Genomic DNA, 22,475 nt, shown 5'->3' with positions numbered 1-22,475 from the left:
AGAATGTGATGGATGACACCCAGCCCATGATTGAAAAATGTGATGGATGACCCCCAGCCCATAATTGGAGAATGTGATGGATGACACCCAGCCCATGATTGGAGAATGAGATGGATGACCCCAGCCCATGATTGGAGAATGTGATGGATGACACCCAGCCCATAATTGGAGAATGTGATGGATGACACCCAGCCCATAATTGGAGAATGTGATGGATGACACCCAGCCCGTAATTGGAGAATGTGATGGATGAGACCCAGCCTGTAATTGGAGAATGTGATGGATGACACCCAGCCCATAATTGGAGAATGTGATGGATGACACCCAGCCCATAATTGGAGAATGTGATGGATGACACCCAGCCCATAATTGGAGAATGAGATGGATGGCACCCAGCCCGTAATTGGAGAATGTGATGGATGACACCCAGCTCCTAATTGGAGAATGAGATGGATGACACCCAGCCCATGATTGGAGAATGTGATGGATGACACCCAACCCATGATTGGAGAATGTGATGGATGACACCCAGCCCATAATTGGAGAATGTGATGGATGACACCCAGCCCATAATTGGAGAATGAGATGGATGGCACCCAGCCCGTAATTGGAGAATGTGATGGATGGCACCCAGCCCGTGATTGGAGAATGTGATGGATGACCCCCAGCCCATGATTGGAGAATGTGATGGATGACACCCAGCCCATGATTTAAAAATGTGATGGATGACCCCCAGCCCATGATTGGAGAATGTGATGGATGACACCCAGCCCATGATTGAAAAATGTAATGGATGACCCCCAGCCCATAATTGGAGAATGTGATGGATGACCCCCAGCCCATGATTGGAGAATGTGATGGATGACACCCAGCCCATGATTTAAAAATGTGATGGATGACCCCCAGCCCATAATTGGAGAATGTGATGGATAACACGCAGCCCATGATTGGAGAATGTGATGGATGACACCCAGCCCATAATTGGAGAATGTGATGGATGACCCCCAGCCCATAATTGGAGAATGTGATGGATGACACCCAGCCCATAATTGGAGAATGTGACGGATGACCCCCAGCCCATGATTGGAGAATGTGATGGATGACACCCAGCCCATAATTGGAGAATGTGATGGATGACACCCAGCCCATGATTGAAAAATGTGATGGATGACCCCAGCCCATAATTGGAGAATGTGATGGATGACACCCAGCCCATAATTGGAGAATGTGATGGATGACACCCAGCCCATAATTGGAGAATGTGATGGATGACACCCAGCCCATAATTGGAGAATGTGATGGACGACACCCAGCCTGTAATTGGAGAATGAGATGGATGACACCCAGCCCATGATTGGAGAATGTGATGGATGACACCCAGCCCATGATTGGGGAATGTGATGGATGACACCCAGCCCATAATTGGAGAATGTGATGGATGGCACCCAGCCCGTAATGGAGAATGTGATGGATGGCACCCAGCCCGTGATTGGAGAATGTGATGGATGACACCCAGCCCATGATTGGAGAATGTGATGGATGACAACCAGCCCATAATTGGAGAATGAGATGGATGACCCCCAGCCCATGATTGGAGAATGTGATGGATGACACCCAGCCCATGATTTAAAAATGTGATGGATGACCCCCAGCCCATAATTGGAGAATGTGATGGATGACACGCAGCCCATGATTGGAGAATGTGATGGATGACACCCATCCCGTAATTGGAGAATGTGATGGATGACACCCAGCCCGTAATTGGAGAATGTGATGGATGACACCCAGCCCATAATTGGAGAATGTGATGGATGACACCCAGCCCATAATTGGAGAATGTGATGGATGACACGCAGCCCATGATTGGAGAATGTGATGGATGACACCCAGCCCATAATTGGAGAATGTGATGGATGACACCCAGCCCATAATTGGAGAATGTGATGGATGACACCCATCCCGTAATTGGAGAATGTGATGTATGACACCCAGCCCGTAATTGGAGAATGTGATGGATGACACCCAGCCCATAATTGGAGAATGTGATTGATGAGACCCAGCCCGTAATTGGAGAATGTGATGGATGACACCCAGCCCATGATTGGAGAATGAGATGGATGACACCCAGCCCGTAATTGGAGAATGTGATGGATGACACCCAGCCCATAATTGGAGAATGTGATGGATGACACCCAGCCCGTAATGGAGAATGTGATGGATGACACCCAGCCTGTAATTGGAGAATGAGATGGATGACACCGAGCCCATGATTGGAGAATATGATGGATGACACCCAGCCCGTAATGGAGAATGTGATGGATGACAGCCAGACCGTAATTGGAGAATGTGATGGATGAAACCCAGCCATAATTGGAGTATGTGATGGATGACACCCAGCCCGTAATTGGAGAATGTGATGGATGACACCCAACCCATGATTGGAGAATGAGATGGATGACACCCAGCCCATGATTGGAGAATGTGATGGATGACACCCAACCCATAATTGGAGAATGTGATAGATGACACCCAGCCCATGATTGGAGAATGTGATGGATGACACCTGGCTCATAATTGGAGAATGTGATGGATGACACCTGGCCCGTAATTGGAGAATGTGATGGATGACACCTGGCCCGTAATTGGAGAATGTGATGGATGACACCCAACCCATTATTGGAGTATGTGATGGATGACACCCAGCCCATGATTGGAGAATGTGATGGATGACACCCAACCCATAATTGGAGAATATGATAGATGACACCCAGCCCATGATTGGAGAATGTGATGGATGACACCTGGCTCATAATTGGAGAATGTGATGGATGACACCCAGCCCAATTGGAGAATCTGGTTTATGAGACACCCGGGGGGAGGGGGAAACAGGGTCACAGGGGACTGTAAATGATGTATGACAGAGTTGGCTTCATCCAGGGCAGTGCCAATATGTCGCCTCTAAAGAATCATTTGAAGTGTTTTGAAGTTGGCTTGAGAATCATGATTTAATTAGGGCAATTGCTGGAATCCTGACAGCAAGTCAACTGTGGCATACTTTTTTTTATGAGAACTACTAAAACAGGCCTACGAATGTTTTATGAGTTGACAATAGGATTTCCTGCTTGAGCAGAGGGATGGACTAGAAGACCTCCAAGGTCCCTTCCAACGCTGTTATTCTCTTGTTCTCTTTTTTTCCTGCAGGATAGCAGAGGTGTTAGCGACACGCAGGAGCCCAGCATGGCCCAGACCGAAGACACCATCGAGACCCCAGCCCTGGGACGACCCTTCCAGCTGGGAATGCTGTACGACTGCCGTAAAGATGCCCTCATCCCAGGTAAAGGAGCTGGAGGAGGAACTGATGGGTGGGCATCCCCTGCAAAAAACTTGGGAGGAAGGCAGGCCATTGGGCACTTCGATTTTCATGTCTCCAAGCTCCTGGGGCAGCAGTTAAACACTACAAAGGCTTCCATGCAAAGTTAGTTTATTGGGTTTTATTAGGCATCCTCAAAGTATAACTCACAGTTATGTTGAGATTCATCTAATGTCCAACCTTTGCCTCAATAGTTGCCTCAATAGTATGAAAAGATGGTGCTCTTCATCCCATAGGGTTATAGCAAAGGAAATCTCCCGTTTGATGCTGGGGTCCAGGAAAGAATGCCCAAAAACTCCCCCAGCCCAACCAGAGATCAAGTCAGTGACCCATCAAGATTACAGATGTGACCATGTGACATGTACTATATCTCCCAAGAGGCTTTAACTACATTCCCCATGAAGCATTCCCTTAAGGGGGCAGCTCTCATTCCTAAACTATGTACTGTCTAACCAGCACATCAATCAATGCATGGTCTCAGCTCAGGACTCCTGGACACACATCCTTCTGGCAGGGGGTTAGCTGGGTAGGACTTCCTCTGTGGGAATGCGTATCCATCCCTTGGCCATGCCCAGAGAAGGTCCAGCCCTCGCTTAGCAAACACAAAATTGAAGACACTAACTTGTTTGGAAAAGGGCTAAAATAAAAGGCAGTTGAGATCCCACCCCATCGCCCCAGAGTTGTGAAGCAAAGGGCATTAATTCCCATACTGTGCTGCTGGGGTCTTTCCTATGGGCAGGTCTGCACCCCGAAGACCCCTCTGTACCCCTGATGAAAAACGGGGTTTCTCCAGGAAGTGGGAGATCTTTCTTGAAATCCATGAGCGCAGAGCAATTCCCGTTCCTCTCTACTCATTCGAAAGCCTCCTGAGATTTTGTGGTATTTTCTCTGGTGGAGAAATGATGTCCCCTAGTTCACTCAGGCTTCTCTATCCAGCTCCAGGTGTTCTGGAGGTCTGGTTTCACGTTTCTTTGCCTGTCTTTTGCTGTTCCACATAGGGATCACCCTTTGGGACTGCAGTTCTCTTCAGAAGGACCTGACCATCAAGCCTCAGCCCAAGACAGAATCTGAAATCCTTACGTCTGACACCATCGATGATAAGGCCTCTGCCTTGGACATCTCAGCCTCCCTCAAGGGCAGTTTCCTTGGGGGGATGATTGACGTAGGAGGGTCAGCCAAGTATCTTCAGGATACCAAGCAGTCCAAGCAACAGGCCAGAGTCACCATTCAGTACAAAACCACCACCAAGTATGAACAGCTGACAATGAGCCACTTAGGAATCCAGAATATCTCTCACCCAACCATCTTCGAACATGGCACAGCCACCCACGTGGTCACCGCCATCCTCTACGGAGCCCAGGCTTTCTTTGTCTTTGACCAAGAAGTATCTTCAACAGAGATGGTGAAAAATATAGAAGGAAACCTCCAGGTTACCCTCACAAAGGAAATATCTATGGGAGGAGAAGCAGAGGTCAAACTAACTGAGGAGGAGAAACAGAATGCTCTGAAGTTCAGGTGCAAATTCCATGGAGACTTTTCCCTGAACAAAAATCCAGTCACTTTCCAAGATGCGATCAAAGTTTATGAAACTCTACCAAAAATGTTAGGGAAAGATGGGGAAAAGGCTGTTCCTATGAGGGTCTGGCTCTACCCTCTGACCAAGCTGGACACCAGAGCAGCCAAGATGGTCCGTGAGATCAGCCTAGCATTGATCTTTGATATGGAAAAGATCTTGGAGGAACTCAATGAAATCCAGATGCAAAGCAACGATCTAGCCAAGAATCGCAAAGATCCAGCCAAGAATCCCATCGCTGAGACCTTTCCTGAGATCAAGAGGAAGATCCAGCAGCTCCAAGATCTGTGCAGGCAACACAGGCAGACTTTCCAGAAACAGCTGGCCAGAGTGTTGCCCTCCATCCGGGGAGGAGGACAGGAGGAAGGGACCCTGGTGGACATTTTAGCATCCGTCAACCGGTCTCCCTTCAACAGCCAAAGTCTCCGTGAATTTCTGGACACCAGGAAAAGAGAGGTGAACTTTGTCAAATCTTATCTGACTATACTAAGTGATATAGAAGTTATCTCATCTCAAAATCAGCTGGAAGAAATAGTTCTAGACCCCCAGAATGTATACGTGGTCTCCTTTATATTCACTTCTTTACATGAAGAGGAGCCATTTCTCTTGAGCTTACAGGACTGGCTTCAGGAGCAATTCTTGCCAGGATCAACTAAGTCAACCAGGTCCACTCCTGGGGTGAAGAAAGGCAAGGCCTGGTTTGAGGACAAGGAGAGGACCCACAATGCTCGCCAAGCTGCCAAATCAATCCAAGACTTTTTCAGTATCAATCAATCCAATGAGAAGATCCGCTTTGTGGTGGCCTCACTCCCTGATGTGGACAACCCAGGAGCCTCGATATACCTTTATGAAGATGGAGATCTTGTCAGTAAAAACTTTGAGTTGCCCTCAAAACCTCTCCCTTTGCTGATCAATGAAGTGAGACACGACAGCATTCAACTGAAGTTTCAGCCAGCTGAATATGGAAAGGCTGCCATCTCCAGCTATATCTTGTGGTACCTGACTGCAGGGGAAGAAAACTGGGCGACCGTGTTGACAGAGGACGCTGAGGAGATGTTCCTGCTGAAAGATCTGTTTCCAAACACAGAGTACCTGTTCCAGTACGCTGCTTGTTGCAAGGTAGGCTTTAGTGAAACCAGTGAGCTGAGCCCACCCATAAAGTCTCTTCCCACCAGTCCTCCTGAGAAATTAAGGAAGGTCACTGCGGCATCTTCTGTCATCTCTGTGGCCTGGATGAGTCCCAGTATCATTGCCTTCGGAGTTGTGGTCAAGGAGTACAAGGTGGAATACAGAACGGTGAAGGCTGGAGTTGGGAAGGACCAATGGACTGAAAAAAGGACTGGGAGAAAAACAGGATTTTATTCCATTGAAGGTCTGAAGCCCCAGACAACGTATAGAGTACGGGTGTCGGCCGTGTGTGATAATGGAGCTCTGGGTGTCCCCAGCAAGGAGGTGGAAGTCTCCACATCACTGGAGGAAGAAGATGCAGGCAATGTGGCCCACCAGTTCATTCAGGAAAGCTCCCTGGGGGAGGACGGACAGCTATTAATGTTCGCCCTTCCCCTGAAGGAAACCCCCTTTGTTGGCTCCTCATCCACTATCTTGTACGAGCTTGGACAGGTGAACAATGAAGTGTCCACAAAGATGATCCTGGTGATGGGAGGAACACAGTCTGAGAAAACCGCTCTGTACAACAGGATGGTCAATTATATTCTGGGTGTCCAGTGGGAAGATCAATTCCGGTTCCAATTCCTTCCTCAAACTCCTCTGAGAAGCAAAGCTGAAAGTGAAACACGTGATATCACTGTCTACGGAGTGCACCATCAGGAGGGTTTCCGAATTCCCTACTCAGTCATGATCCTTGACACTGGAGACTTTGGAAACATCACGATGGACAAGAAAGAGGTTGAGGAGCATGTCCAGGATTTCTACTCCTGGGGAAAGAACGTTTCCAAGCCTCAGGCCATCTGCTTTGTGGCCCAGGACTTCCATGACCATTCAGCCCACACCCAGAAATGGATCATGGATTCCATCCTCTCCATGTTGGCAAAAGACGTGGAGAATAACGTCCAACTCCTGATCACTTTTGCAGACGGGGAGACCCCACCTGTCCTGGTGGCCGTGGAGGAAGAGGACTTGCTGGGTGCTCGGGACGAGTCAGGAATCCCTCTGCACTTCCGACCCAACAATTCAGTCCTCTTTGCTGACCAAGAAAATGGAGGAAGCTACAACGCTGCTGCGGAAATGTTTTGGAAAATGAGCATGGAGACCCTGAAGGATTTCTTTGACTCCATGATTACAGAAGAGAAAAGTTCAATCTCCAACGAGCCTCAGGAGCCCGAAGCTGGACTTAGATGTCCACCTTCTCCTAAGATTGAGCAGGTTCAACCAAATCTTTTCCAGATCACTATCGATCCATTGGCCGAAAGATGGGCCTCCCGGTTCCTGGTGGAATTTCAGATTACAGGCAAGGAGGAGTGGCGAAGTCTCCAGACAGAAGGTCCCCAGGAGGCCTTAGAAGATGTGCAGCTAAGTATCCGATGTGCTGCTGGGAACGACCAAGGATTCAGTCACTGGAGCGAGGAGATGACTTGCATTTGTCCCATGAAGACACCTGAAAAGGTAACTTGAGGCCTTCTTTGGTCAATTATGGAGGAGGAGGAGGAGAAGGAGGACGAGGACGAGGAGGAGGAGGATAAAAAATCTAGGGGGTCCCTGATGCTCTCTGAGCTTGGTGGATTTCTAGCAGACATTTCATGACCCAACTAGGTAACATCGTCAATGCTAAGGAAGAGTGGTTATGGAGATGAGGTGGGGGGGAGGAATGTAGCAGGTCCCTGGTGCTCTCTGAGCTTGGTGGTTTCCTTGCAGACATTTCATGACCCAACTAGGTTACATCATCAGTGCTAAGGGAAGGGGTTTGTGGAGAGGAAGAGAGGAGGGAAGGGAAAATCTCTGAGCCCCTGTCCTACTAGCCTTCCCTTCCAGGGGGAGATCTGGCAAAGGCCTTTGGCTAGACAGACACCCAAAGCCAACTCAAGACTTCCCCGCGGTCTTTTCACAATCTTGTTTCTTCTTCTCCAGGAGACTAATCTTCAAGGAGCGGCACAGGCAGAAGATTGACAATATTAAAATCGGGGTAAGATTCATTATTTCAATGTCTTAAAAACATTCCTCAGCCACTTTGGGGCCACAGGATTCGATTTTAGATTCGTGCATTCTTTTCGGAAAAGTCGAGATTCTGACGCTGATATGAAAACAAAAATTAAATAGTTGGTGTCAGGTAATTGTGCCGCTGATGTCCAAATGGAGTCAGAGATGCTGACAGAAACTTGTAGCTTTATACAGGGAGTTTTCAACGTACAACCGCAATTGAGCCCCATTTGTTGTTAAGTGAGACATTTGTAAAGTGAATTTTGCCCCATTTTACAGCAGTGAATCACTGCTGTTGAGTTAGCAACATTGTTGTTAAGTGAATCTGGGTTCCCTGTTGACTTTGCTTGCCAGGTCGCAAAAGGGAATCACATGATCCAGGGACGCAGCAACCATCGTATGTATGAACCAGTTGCCAAACCTTATAATTTTGATCACAGGGATGGTGCATAGGTCATGTGTGAAAAATGGTCATAAGTCACTTTTTTCTGTGTCATTGTAACTTTGAATGGTCACTAAATGAACTGTTGGACTACCTATGTAAATAAATATATTCTACATCTATGTTTACAGCAGACAAGACCGTCAGGCAAACAGGAGCATTGTAAGGTAAATCCTGAGGTAAATCACAGGGCAGAAAAGGGCAGACGGAAGAAAAAGGCAGGAAAAAGAGGAAACTCCCTCTCCGCACCCACAGCAACCAATCACAGTGCAGATTGCCTCAGGCAGAAGCCAGAAGTCACCAACTGATCAACTATAACTGTGTGTTTATGACACACTGCAAGACCCAAAGGGTCCAAATATTGATAATAGATGCTAACACAAACTTGTCGTTTGGTGTAAATAAATATATATATACATACAGTAAAGAAACAGATACATTCATCAACAGAGCAGGAACATCATGAGGTAAATCACAGAGAGCAGACTGAGGAAAAAGGCGGGAAACAGGGAAACTCCCCCTTTGCACTCGCAGCGACCAATTGCAGCTCAGATTCCCTCATGCAGCGGCAAGCTCTCTTTAGCCAATTAGCGACAGGTAGTCCTCAACTTACAAACAGTTCACCTAGTGACCATTCAAAGCTAGGACATCTTTGGGTTCGAGTCTGCTTTGAATCCGAAACAGAGTTTGGGTCGGTGTCTTGTCCAAGTGGTGGGAGTGTGGCATTTAGAGCCAATTCATCAGTTGAAGATCTGAATACTGACCGATGTGGCCATAGATCTGCACCTCTTGTAATCTTGGGGTACCTCCATCAACAATAATACATGACCCAGCGCCTTGTACTGATGGACATGATTTCACCTCCACTTCCCTTCTCCTTCTCCTTCTCCTTCTCCTTCTCCTTCTCCTTCCCCTTCCCCTTCCCTTCCCTTCCTTTCTTCTCCTTCTCCTTCTCCTTTCCCTTCCTTTGTCTTTCCCTCTTCTCTTGCCATTTTGTCTTGTCATCATCTTATCTTACCTTACCTCACCTTATCTTATCATCTTATCTTTCCCTCTTCTCTTCTTTCCCTCTTCCCTTCTTTTTCTCTTCTTCTTCTCCTTCCCTTCTCTTTCCTCTCCTCTTCTCTTTACTTCTTTTTTCTCTTGCCCAACTTCTCTCTCCTCTCCCCCTCTTCTCTTTCCCTCTTCTCTTTCCATCTTGTCTTGTCACCTTATTTTAGCTATCTTATCTCTTATCTAATCTTATCTTATTATCATCTTATCTTACCTTACGTTATCTTATCATCTTATATTATCTTTTCCTCTCCTCTTTTCTTTATAGAGCCTGAGTTCAAAATTGTCCTTGTTGGAAACACCAGAGTTCAGAAAAGTGAAACCGGAAACACGGTCTTGTAAACAAACAGAGCACCCCTCACCCCTTCTGGCACTGATTGTTATATATTTGCATACTTCCCTATGATAGGTTGGTCCGTGGCGGCGGGAGATTTGAAGAGCCGCCATTGGCCACGAACCGCAAGCAGCCGGCTATAAAAAAGGCTGCCGCGGTTTCTCTGCATGCTGTTACTAGAAAGAAAATAAAAAGAGAAAAAGTCAACTGGGTCTCGAGTCTCTTTTCCCACAACACAATACTGGCGACGAAGGTGGGATAGTGAGACAAAGGACCCCAGTTGCACACGTGGCAAAGAGGACCGAGCGAGATGAAATGGCCGGGAACAACTCACCACCCACACCACTCAACCCAGCAACCGAAGACTGGGAATCCTACATCAACCAATTCCTCATGTTCCTAGAAGGGAGCGATCTCCAAGGAGTATCCGAAAATAGGAAGAGAGCCGTTTTCCTCACCCACTGTGGTCCCACAGTATTCAAAATGGCAAAGGCATTGGCAGCACCCAACGATGTAAAGACAATGGCGTGGACGGACCTAGAGAAATTACTGCGAGCCCACTACGCACCACCCGTTTCATGCGTCATCAAAAGGCATGAATTTTATCGGCGTGACCAAAAGGAAGACGACAGCATTGGAGATTTTGTTGCAGCACTAAGAGACATTGGCGGAGCATGCGAATTTCTAAACATGGATGAAGCCATGAGGGACCGCGTGGTCCTCGGATTAAAGGACCTTACACTACAGGGTCGACTACTAACAAGACCTAAGATAACATTGAAGGAGGCAATAGAAGAAGCCAGTGCAGCGGAAGCCACACAGAAATCGACAGCCACCACAGTCCTCCCTCATCTTCTTCCTCCTTTTCCTCCTCCTCTTCCTCCTCCTCTTCCTCCTCCTCCTTTGCCTCCTCCTCCTCCTCCTTCTCCTCCCCCTCCTAAATCCCTTCCTTCTAGCACTGATTACCTAGTTTGGTAATGATATGTCTGCTAGAAAATAGCCAAATTCAGATAGCAGCGAGGACCCCAAAATCCTCCCTCACTCCTTCTCCTCTCTGCAATCCCCCTTCCCTTCTAGCACTAATGCCATTCCCTAGTTGGGTTTTCTCTGCAAGAAAACAACCACACCTTTTGAACACACTCCTTTCAACACTGACCCACAAATACTATTTTCTGTTGATAACAATTACACTTTCTAAGGATTCCTAATGGGTGGGAAGGAAGGAAGGAAGGATGGATGGATACAGGAAGGGAAGGAGGGAAGGAGGAAAGAAGGAAGGAAATGAGAGAAGGAGGGAGGGAGGAAAGAAGGAGGGAGAGGGAGGGAAGGAGGGAGGGAGTAAATAAGGAAGGAAGGAAATGGGAAGGAGGGGGGGGGAGGAAAGAAGGAAGGAGAAAGGGAGGGGAGGGAGGGAGGAAAGAAGGGAGGAGAGAGGGAAGGAAGGGAGGGAGGGAGTAAATAAGGAAGGAAGGAAGTGAGGGAAGGAGGAAGGGAAGGAAGTGTTAAATATCCCAATAAAAGAGGAACACAGAAAACCACAAACAATAATTCTTACTTTTAAGATTCAGAGGTTTATTTTATGAGCAATTTGGAACATTGAATAGCCATTATAACACGATTATATCAAGAACCCATGGCAATGAGGTCCAGAGACAGTAGCTAACTCCAGCAAGGATAGCTACTCTCAGGGGCCCCAAATTCATCCCAAGATATTCTTTTTCATACTTTTCTGCACGCATTTCACAACTTACTTCCCTGTTCTTTCTTCCTGACCAGACAGTCTCCACCTATACCCGTGTACATCCCCAACCTCTATCCACCAGCTACTTTCCGTTTCCTTATTTCTCACACTTTCGTCCTTCAATGCCCCAATATATTGATCAAACTACATACTTTGCAATGATGGGCTGTCTGCTAAAATAAATAAAATAAATTGTGGAGTCTGCCTGGCAAGAACAAAGAATGCTTATCCACAGGAGATATGCATGGGTAGTAACAATCCTGGCTAATTGGAAAGCTGATAAAAGTAACAAAGAATTAGACAACTTGTAGACCTCAGCTAAAAAGTTAGGAACAGAGATGGCCTGCAGCAAATCAAATGTGTACCGTCTTAGATAACTCCTAGGGCATTCATTAGCCAAGACTTGGGCATAGGGACAGTTAGAGACCAATAGAACAAATTGTAGAATTATTACTAAAATGTTTATTAGTTGAAATTTCTTATTATCTTGCTTTGTCCCACCTTCTCCTTTCGTGAAAATGTATAAAACTTACTCGATCCTTTTGTTCTGGGCTCTCAGCGTTTTGGCCAGGAGCCCCTTTTCCTTGGGTTACTCCAATAAAAAGCAATCCGAAAACCTGCACCTCGTGTCTGGCGTCCATCATTGGCTTCGGCACCAGGCTCAGCCCCGAATTGGGAACAACAGTAAAATCCTGTCTCACAATTAGCAGTGGCTCAGCAGGATTACAAAGAGTCCTGGTACATTTTTACATCATCCTATCTAAAACTTTGGTCCAGATCTCTTTATTCTGGGGCCTGCTGGCACCCAAAAGACATGTGGAATCTGATAGATCAATAGCCTATATTTTTTTCTTCCCACAGAAGGAAGAAAAGGAAGGAAGGAAGGAAAGGAAGGAAGGAAGGAAGGAAGTGTAAAGTTCAGCTAAAACTTAAGATCACGCTGTGCCAAAAAGGAACTTAAGCAGAGGCTTTGAAGAACAAAATCTAACTTTTATTGATCAATAGAAGGGTAAGACCTCTCCTCTCATATATACAGATATGTGAGGAAAGTTACAAAGCATATAGGCGAAAGTAACTCTTCTTATACCTTAAGATTCTTTTAGAAGTAGAGTAACTGCATTGTAAAACACTCTAAGTTAGATTTACATCTTTCCTGCAACAAGACAAACTTGTTTTTCTTTCAGTATCCTTTCTCCTATTGCCTGTTAATCGATCACAATTGACCATTTAAGAGGGCTATTAACAGCATACTTCAAAAGGTGTCTATTGCTCCAGATGTAGGGAGTGACATTCCCAGGGAGTACGTTCCACTCAGATGGATTTAGATGGGATAATCATGTGTCTTCATATGAGCGAGATGTAACTAATTGCAGGCTAGTTTTACAACACAGAGAAATATTAGAGAAATATTTTCCATAACAACAAGATAAGAAATGCCTATAGAGATAAATACTTCTACATACATAGGAAAACAACTGCCTAACATCAAGATAAGACATGCTTATAGAGTAACTCTCTACTCTTTCTATAATATTTTTTATTTCTTTATTTATTACCCTTATTTAATTTATTACCCTAACATTCCCCCGTTTTGTTTTAAAGGATAGATTTCTTTCTATCCTGATGAATGAGGAAAGATAAAGGCATTGATAAGAGGCAACAGAAAAAGATTCCTTGAATGGCTCCCAAAAGCTTTCAGCCATGAAGGTCTAGCAGTCAGGGAAAAAAGTTCTGGAAAAAAATTTTTTTATAGCATCCAATTTACAGTATCCAATTTTCCATGACAATTATTGTCAGATGTTTATATCACTGTCTGTGAGTTTCCAAACAGGTGTTACACAAGCACAAACCCCCAAAATTCTTCACAGCCATGTTTCTTCTTGAAATTACAGGCTGCCCAATTTCAAAGGATCATTACTGTACCTGTCCTAATAACTCTTAGTCATTGTGCAATCCAGGCTGTTTAGTAGTTTGATTTATTTATTTATTTTACACACAACGAGCCCTCAGACTTCTACTCATGAGGCCACCAGTGCAACATCTGGGCAACTGGGCAGCATCCTTTGTGAGTTATAGTCAGGGCTTTGGATTTGGAGATCATTTTTTCTGCTGTCTCTTCAAGTGAGGGAATTGCCCCTCCCCCCATGGAGACCTGACTTCTTGTGCCTTAGTGGTACAGAGCAAAAATCAACCTAGGAGCAGCTTCGTGTGGAGGTACTAGGAGAAACTTTGCCTAATTCTTAATGGTGTATGTGTCTCTCTCTCTATATGTGTGTATGTGTATGCAGCTACCTTTCAATACAAACTTGCTGGACAAATTTCCCATCCATCAGACAGAAGCCCAAAGTGTTCAAGACCAAGGTGTGGCAACCACTCTCAAATACACAATCCTTACATGAGTACATTAAACTGGTTACACTATAAATGAGACCACAAAGCAAACATTGCAATGAATTTCCACCCTCTCCCCATAATCTTTCCAGCTGTCTTTTGGGAATTGAAAAAGGGTCTTTTACTGGTCCATCAGCTTCACTTGGGATCTTCAGCTGGAACATAAGCTGACACTCAGGCAGGAAAAATCAAAAAGTTGGTCCTCCTGCAATGAGAAAAGTCACAAACAAAGTCTATTCATACCACCATGACCACATCAGCTTTTGGTAATTTTTATTCTCAGCTGGTCTTCTCCAGGAAACACTTTCCATTCTTTTAAGTTCATCAACTGGGGTCCACCCTTTGTCTTTTGGTCAGACTGCTGCTTCAGTGGTCAGCAAGATTTGGTAGGACCTGTCCAGGCTTTCATCAGGACCCAATCCCCAGGCTGGAACTTATGGACAGCAAATTCGAGAGTAGGGTTTGACCTAGAAGTCCTTTGCTTCTGAAGTGAGATAAAGAAGAGTAGAGGCCAAGTATACAGTTCTTTACAGATATATCTTTAGTTTAACACTCTGTGATTTCCCTCATTCTGTTCAAGTGTAGTAGCCCAAACATCATTTCAGAAGGTAAAGTATCCCTTTTTTGGACAGGTTCAAATTCAGAGCCAGGCCAAAGGTAAACAGTTGGTCCATGGCATAGATGAATTTGCATTCCACAAGACGTGATATTCCCACCAAATTCCCACACTCCATGATTGATTGAAGCTTTTTTGCAGAAAAATGAGTTGTTGTCTATAGCTCCTACTATCCCATATGTAGCTATTATCTGCTCCAGTATAATTTTGGCTCTCATGGCTGGATAAGCTTCAACCCATCCAGTCAAGTGATCCACTATCTTAAAAAATAATAATTAAATCTTCCCACTTTTAGCCATTCCCCCAAGGGAATATAATTTAAATCAAGTCTAACCCTAGGCTATAATATAAGTACCCCAACACAATAATGTTCAAAATCCAAATCCCACTATAAATATATATTTATCCTTGACAGGCAGGGTCTAGCATTTTAGAGAAAAATGCCACTTCTGTGTTGAAAAAACCCTCAAAAGCCATTCCCTAATCTGTGTAACCCTAGGCTCTTCTTCTAGTAGTTTAGCATACAAGTCTTCATACAAAATAAGTGTAATTATCTATCCATTCACAGCTTACAATGTGCAGCCAATACTCATCCCTGTAACAACTCCTAAAAAGGGCAACAACTTGTGCTGCTGACAAACAAACATGCCAGAGGATGGAGCACCGTGATTCCTAAGTAAAATCTCTGTGTCAGACTCAGATTCCATTCACATGGAAGCAAATTCTCATTAAACCAAAGACATTTACAAATGTAAGCAGAATATTTTAAAATCATTTCTTTTTAGATAGGTTTAATTGAGCATTTTTAAACCTCAAAAATTTTCAGAAGGAGAAAAAAAATCAAAATTGTATTTAGAAAATAAGAATATTTTTGCATAGCTTTCAACATGCAAGCCAAAAATAGGGTAGACTGCAAAAGGCAGGGGTCAGATGTCACTCTTTTAAGAAGAGATTGGGTAACAATTTGTCTAAAAGGGTATAGATTTCCTGCCTAAGCAGGGGGTTGGACTAGAAGACCTCCAAAGTCCCTTCCAGCTCTGTTATTCTAAAACTTCTAAAAACCTTTCTCAGGCTGGCTCTGCAGAGAGGGAGAGGGGGGGGGAATAGTTAAAATGAGAAGTGGGTAGTTCCACCTCCCCTGCTTCTCTCTTCAACTTCCAAGGTAAAAAGAAAAAAAAATCCCTGTGCAAAAGAACCAGAGTTAAATTTCACAGAGTTCTCACCTCCCTCCTCCACTCAGTCTCTCTTCAACTAATCACACACATTTCACACACACACACACACACACACACACACACACACACACACACACACACACACACACACACACAGACATTTCACTCCCAAATCCTTCATGGGATCTTTCTCACTTCTCTTTCTTGCAAAATCTTGCAATTGTAAAAGGGAATTTCTCTGGGGAGGAGGGCAGACACATACATATACCATTAAATATTACTCCAGACCTGTGGAGGTTTTATCCTTTTAAATTTTCACTTTTCTTTCCATGGGCAACCTGTAGCTCATTCTTGAAGCATTGGGAATTCAGCAGTTTCAATCATTTTTACATTTTTTTACATTTTATTTGATTTGTCAAACATTTACAAGATACAGGTATAAGAATAAATATAGTTTTGAATACATGAGATAGATACTTATAAGAAAAATAAAAAACAATAGGACAGAGATGGTAGGCATGATTGGTCCGCTACAGGCCTCTTAGGAAGGGGTGAGTCAATAGTAGACAGTCTAAGGTTAAAGTTTTGGGGGTTTGGGGAAGAAACCACAGAGTCAGGTAGAGTATTCCAAACATTGACCACTCTGTTGCTGAAGTCGTATTTTCTGCAGTCAAGTTTGGTGCGGTTAACCTTGAGTTTGTATCTATTGTTTGCTCTTGTGTTGTTATGATTGAAGCTGAAGTATTCATTGACCGGCAGGACATTGCAATGTATGATTTTATATACTATATTTAGATCGGACCGGAGGCAGTGTAGTTCTAGGTTTTCTAGGTCTAGAATTTCAAGTCTGGTGGCTTAAGGTATTCTGCAACGAGTAGAGGAGTGGAGAACTCTTCTTGTGAAATATTTCTGAACTTTCTCAACGGTGTTAATATCAGATACATGATATGAGTTCCAGACTGATGAGCTGTATTCAAGTATTGGTCTAGCATACTTGAATGCTCTAGTTAGTAGTGTGGTATTACCAGAGAAGAAGCTACGTAGGATTAGATTAACAACCTTTAATGCCTTTTTGGCTATGCAGTTACAGCGGGCTCTTCTAGCACTTAGGTCATTTGAGATGAGTACTCCAAGATCCCTGACAGAGTTTGGATCATCAACAAGGTCTTGACTGTTCAGCCTGCATTTTATTTTCTGATTGTTTTTTGCCAATATGTAAGACAGAGCATTTATTTGTTGAGATTTGAAGTTGCCATTTGATTGACCATTCTGATACATAGTCAAGGTCTTTTTGAAGGGTAGCGGTATTGTCTGTGGTGTTGAATAGCTTTACATCATCAGCGAAAAGAACGCAGTTGCTCTTGATATGATCACAGAGGTCATTTATGTAGAGTATGAAAAGAGTTGGTCCTAGAACACTGCCTTGGGGGACACCACTGTTGACAGGTACAGAATTTGATAGGACGCTCCCAATTTTGACCATTTGTTGTCTGTTTGCCAGGAATGCTTCTACCCAGTTATGCAGTTGTCCAGAGATACCGTAAGATTTTAGTTTTAGTAGTAGTTAGTCGTGTACCACTGAATCAAAGTCTTTACATAAGTCTATGTAGATTGCATCTATTGCTTTGTCCTGATCGAGTTGTGTAGTCCATATGTTTTTGCAGTGTAAGAGTTGCAGATTACAGGATAGTATTTTTCTGAAACCAAATTGTTTATTAGAGAGTAGGTTGTTTGTTTCTAAGTGGAGGATGATGGATTGGTTAATAATTGATTCCATGACTTTACAGGTGATGCAGCATAAGGAGATTGGTCTGTAATTTTCAACTAGGCTGGGGTCTCCCTTTTTGAAGATGGGGATGACCATGGCTTGTGACCATAGTTTTGGCAAGGAGATGGTCCTGAAAGATTTTTCAAAGATTATGCTTAGAGGTTCAGCTATGGCAGTGGATAGCTTTTTTTAAGAAGTAGGCACATATTCCGCCCGGTCCAATAGATAGGGATGGTTTTAGATTGCACAGTGCTTTTTCAACATTGTCTTCTGTAAAATCGATATGTATTAGATCATTGTATAGTAGTTGTCTGTGGTTCGACTAGGAAGTACTGGGCTTGATCCATTGCTGTTTACAAATACTGAGCCAAAGAATGTGTTAAAGAGGTTTGCTTTGATGGTCGTTGCAGTCTTTGCCACTAGGTCCTTTCAGGGGTGGGATGGAGTCTTTTAGTTTGTTGTGTACAAAATTGTAGAAAGCATGGGTGGAATAGGTGAGTAGGTTTTCCTCTTGTTTAATGTGATAATTGGTGCATTCTGTTTTAATCTGGTAGCATAGATTTTTGTAACAGCTTTTGAAGTTGGCAATGTGACCAGATTTGTTTTTTCGCCAAAGTGATCTCTTTTTGGATTGAAGCTTCCTTATTGTTATGGATAATCTGTTTTTCCTGGTTTTGGGAGTTGTTATTGGTACATATAGTTTGATGGCTCTTTTGACTTCTAGTAAGAATATGTTGTAATGGTCTTCAACAGTATTGCATACAGTGAATAGAAATTGCCAATCAAGGGAAGAGAGATCGTTGATTATAAGATCATAGTTGCCTTTTTTGAAGTTATAATTGGGGATTTTGTCATTGTGATGATTTTTGTATGTTGAGACAAAAGTCAATCATGTTGTGGTCACTGTTGGAAAAGGGTTCTTTAATTTGTATTCCGTAAATTGAATTCAAACTATTGCAGAAGATGAGATCGAGGCAGTTGTTAAGCCTAGTATTGTTGGTTACTAGTAGTTCCAGTCCCAGATTTGTTACAGCGTTGTAGAAGGTTGCATGTATGGGTTCAGTTGTACATTCGTTAAGGGTCCAGTTAATATGAGGTAGATTGAAGTCACCAAGAAAGATAAAAGCATATGGGCAGGATGCTGCCTATGTTAGTAGTATATTTAGCTTGTTTACATGTTCAATGTCATAATCAGGGGCTCTGTAACATAGTAAGAACCGAAATGCGATATTTAAGGTCAGTTCACAGATAATGGTCTCAGGAAGAGCAAGCTCTTGGGTAACTTGGATGTTTTTTAGATGTAAGGACTTTTTACAGAAGATAGCAACACCACCTCCTCTACGAATTTCACGATCTGATCGGTAAACATGATAGTCTCTTACTGAGGTAATGGAATCAGGGAGAGATGCGTTGAGCCATGTTTCACAGACAAATATGATGTCAAATTTAGCCATATTTAGTAAGAGGAGAAATTCAGGTATTTTATTTACAAGGCTTCTTGCATTGAGTAGCTTGCATTTAAGGCCAGTTGTAGTTTGAATTGAGGTAGTTGGGGGTGTGCGTGCCTAGTCTTGGGTGATGGTGGATATTTAAAAGACTCCAGTAAGGCATTCAACAGAGTAGACCACAACCTACTTATTGGAAAGCTCAAAAAAATATGGGATAGACGGCATCACCACCAGATGGATGTGTAACTGGCTGACAAATTGTACTTAAAGAAGAGTCCTTAACTGTACTACATCCCCATGGAGGGAAGTAAGCAGTGAGGTACCACAAGATTCTGTCTTAGGTCTGCTATTCTTCAATACCTTCATAAATGAGTTAGCTGAGGGAACTCATCAAATTTGCAGATGACACTAAGCTGGCAGGAAGAGCCAACACCCCAAAGGACAAGATTGGGATCCATAAAGATCTGGACAAGAGTTGAACCCTGGGCCCTATCCAATACCATGAAATTTAATCTGGAGCAAAGCAAGGTTTTATACCTAGTCAGGAAAAATCAAAGAGACAAATATAGGTGAAGCGAAACCTGGCTCAAAAACAGTAACTGTGAGAGGGAACTTTGATTCCTAGAGGACGATTCCTTAAACTGGAAATAAGGAGGAATTTTTTGACAGTGAGAACCATCAACCCATGGAACAGAAGTTGCCCTCGGAAGTTGTGGGAGCGCCATCACTGGAGGCTTCCAAGAAGAGACTGGGCTGCCAATTGTCAGAAATGGTGTAGGGTCTCCCATTTGGGAGAGGGGTTGGACTACATGACCTATAAGGTCCCTTCCAACTCTGATTATCTGTTATCTGTTCAACAGGAGCCAGCCATGTGCGACGGCCGCTGCAAAAGCTAACACAATCCTGGGTTTTATAAAAACATAGGATCAAAATCACGTGAAATATGCATTCTTCATAAGGCCACCCCTGGAGTACAGCCTCCAGTTTTGGTCACCGCATTGAGAAAAAAAAAGATATTGAGATTTTGGAAAAAGTACCGAGAAGAGCAACTAAGATGAGTAGAGACCTGGAGACTAAAACATATAAAGAATGGTTGCAGGAATGGGAGAAGAGAGAACAGAAGGACTAGGGGTGACAGGATAGCAGCATTCCAGTATTTGAGGGGCTGCCCCAAAGAAGAAGAGTGGGGTCAACCTATTTTCCAAAGCACCAGAAAGAGGACAAGAAACAAGGAATGGAAACTAATCCAGGAGAGAAGCAACCTGGAATTAAGGAGAAACTTCCTAACAGAGACAACAATTAACCAGGGGAACTCCTTGCAACCTGACGCTGTGGGTGGTCCATCACTGGAGGTTTTTAAGAGGAGACTGGACAGCCAATTGTCTGAAATGGTATAGACTCTCCTGTTTGAAGAGTGTTCTGACCCACGCCCCTTTTCCAACAAATCAAACACAATCCAAAGGGAACAGAAACCTTTTTAATGCTTCTGCAAAGTAATTGGCTGTGAAAAGTACAAACCTTGCCAAACTGTGAGACTTGCCAAAAGATAACAGACAGGAAATAATTTGCAATACAAGAATCTTCAAATACAAACTCAGGATATTGGAATGTCCACGAGGCTGGAGTTTCAAAACGTCTTTGCTTCCTGCAAAGAACGTTCGCTTCACAGCTGGTTTTTATCTTCTTGAAGGAGGGGCCATTATCTTGCAGCCTTATTCCCGAGTTGCCTGTGCTGTTGTAACTGCTCTTTCCTATGTGCAATCCTGCGCGCAACCGCATTTGGCACAGGCTCCTCGGGAACCTCCTCATCGCTGCTGCCAGCCCCCACAATCTCTGAAGGCAGCAGTCCACTCCCTAATGGTCTTGGCCCCTCATCTGAGTCCTCACTCTCCTCAGCCGTCCACACCTGCTGCTGGCTAACCACAACAAGGAGGGGGTGGGCTAGAAGACCTCCAAGGTCCCTTGCTGCTCTCTTCTGGTTGATTTGATTGACAGCCAAAACTTTCACTGTTTCTAGATGGGAGGCAATGCAGTTCCAGTGCTAGGAGTCTCTGTATTTAACTTTGGAGCCAGTGCATTCCCCGAGGCTGACACAGACACATCTGCGATACTTGCTGAGAGAATTATGCTCTAAATTCCAGCCGAAATGATGGATGGCTCTGTTTTGCAACCTTGCCCCTTTCAGCTGCCTCAACTTCCAGAATATTTTAGCTGGCAGTGCCAAATAGAGAAATCCTAGGAGTTGATGTCCAGAAAGCTTTAAGGTTTGCCAAAGGCTGAGCAATCTTGAGTGTTACCCAAAGAAGGAAGGGAATTTTCCAGAATAAACCCTGAACCAAGTCCAAGTTTGGAGGACGTCAAGGATATCCTGGACGGCCAAACTGGAAGAGTTCCCAGTCTTTGAATGGGTTGAAATATATCGAGAAAAGAGGAAGTTTGAATTTGTGCCAACGGGAGAGATTCGTATTTCTTGTCTGAAGAGACCAGATTTGTTTCCCCCACCCCCAGCTACGTCTCCAGGTCCTGACACTAAATGGAGGTTGGTCAAAGCTGTCCGCGGCTTGTGGGTACAAGCTGTGGATAATGGGTCTTGTTTTTCCCTCGGCAGGAAGAAGCAGCCAATTCTCACCTATCAAGGGCCAGCTGTTTCCTCCACGTAGCACGAGAAGGTCGGATGTCAGAATGATGGTGTCACACCTGGAGGGCTTCCAAGGCCCCCCCCTCCCCAACTTAGCCAAACTTGGAGATGGTTTTGGGGGATGGCAGGCCCATGACGCCAAGCAAGGAAGGGTAGACCAGCCACGAAAGAGCCCCAGCCCTGGGGAGGAAAGTCTTGACTGGGCAACTTCGGGACAAGAAGGAAAGAGAGATTAGCACATTCCAATCTGTTTACCACAGGGAGAAGGAGCCGTACCTGGAATTCCTCATGGAGGGACCCAAATTCGGGGGCTTGGCAGGAGCGGGGGATGCTTAGGACCGCAGGAGCTCTGCAACAGCCCCCCTCTCCCACTGTGGGGCAAGAGGCTTGACCACACAAGATTCCTCCCCCCACCTTCCAGGAAGCCTGGCTTTCTTCCTCCCTCCCCCTCCCTCTAGTTTTCTGTGTGTGTGTGTGTCCCCCTCTCTCTCCCCGTCTTCCTCTCTGTCTCAGTCTCTCTCTCTCTCTCTCTCTCTCTCTCTCTGTGTCTCGCTCTCCCTCTCTCTTTTCTCTTTCTCTCTCACCCTCTCTTTCACCCTCCCTCTCTCTTCTCTGACTCTGTCTCTCACCCTCCCTCTCTTCTCTCTTCCCTTCTCTCTGTCTCTCACTCTTCTCTCTGTGTCTCCCTCTCTTTTTCTCTCTCTCTCTCTCTCCTCTCTCTCTTCTCTGTCTGTCTCTGTCTGTCTCTCTCTCTCTCTCTCTGTGTGTGTGTT

General features: G+C 44.5%; 1 protein-coding gene across 1 annotated transcript; it reads left to right on the top strand.

The window, feature by feature from the left end:
• The first annotated feature begins 3,224 nt into the window (after window positions 1-3,224).
• LOC113423554 (verrucotoxin subunit beta-like) lies at window positions 3,225-7,278 on the top strand. Its single transcript, XM_026685004.2, is given in 3 exon segments — window positions 3,225-3,334; window positions 4,369-7,127; window positions 7,129-7,278. Coding segments are annotated over 3 exon segments (2,931 nt in total). The 5' UTR covers window positions 3,225-3,237; the 3' UTR covers window positions 7,204-7,278.
• The last annotated feature ends 15,197 nt before the right edge of the window (window positions 7,279-22,475 follow it).

The sequence above is a fragment of the Notechis scutatus genome, chromosome Z, assembly GCF_049901735.1.
Source record: "Notechis scutatus isolate UNSWTSFEM ecotype Mainland chromosome Z, rNotScu1.2, whole genome shotgun sequence".
Taxonomy (NCBI): domain Eukaryota; kingdom Metazoa; phylum Chordata; class Lepidosauria; order Squamata; family Elapidae; genus Notechis; species Notechis scutatus.
Note: the sequence above shows the minus strand (reverse complement) of the source record. Positions and strands in the feature narration are given on the sequence as shown.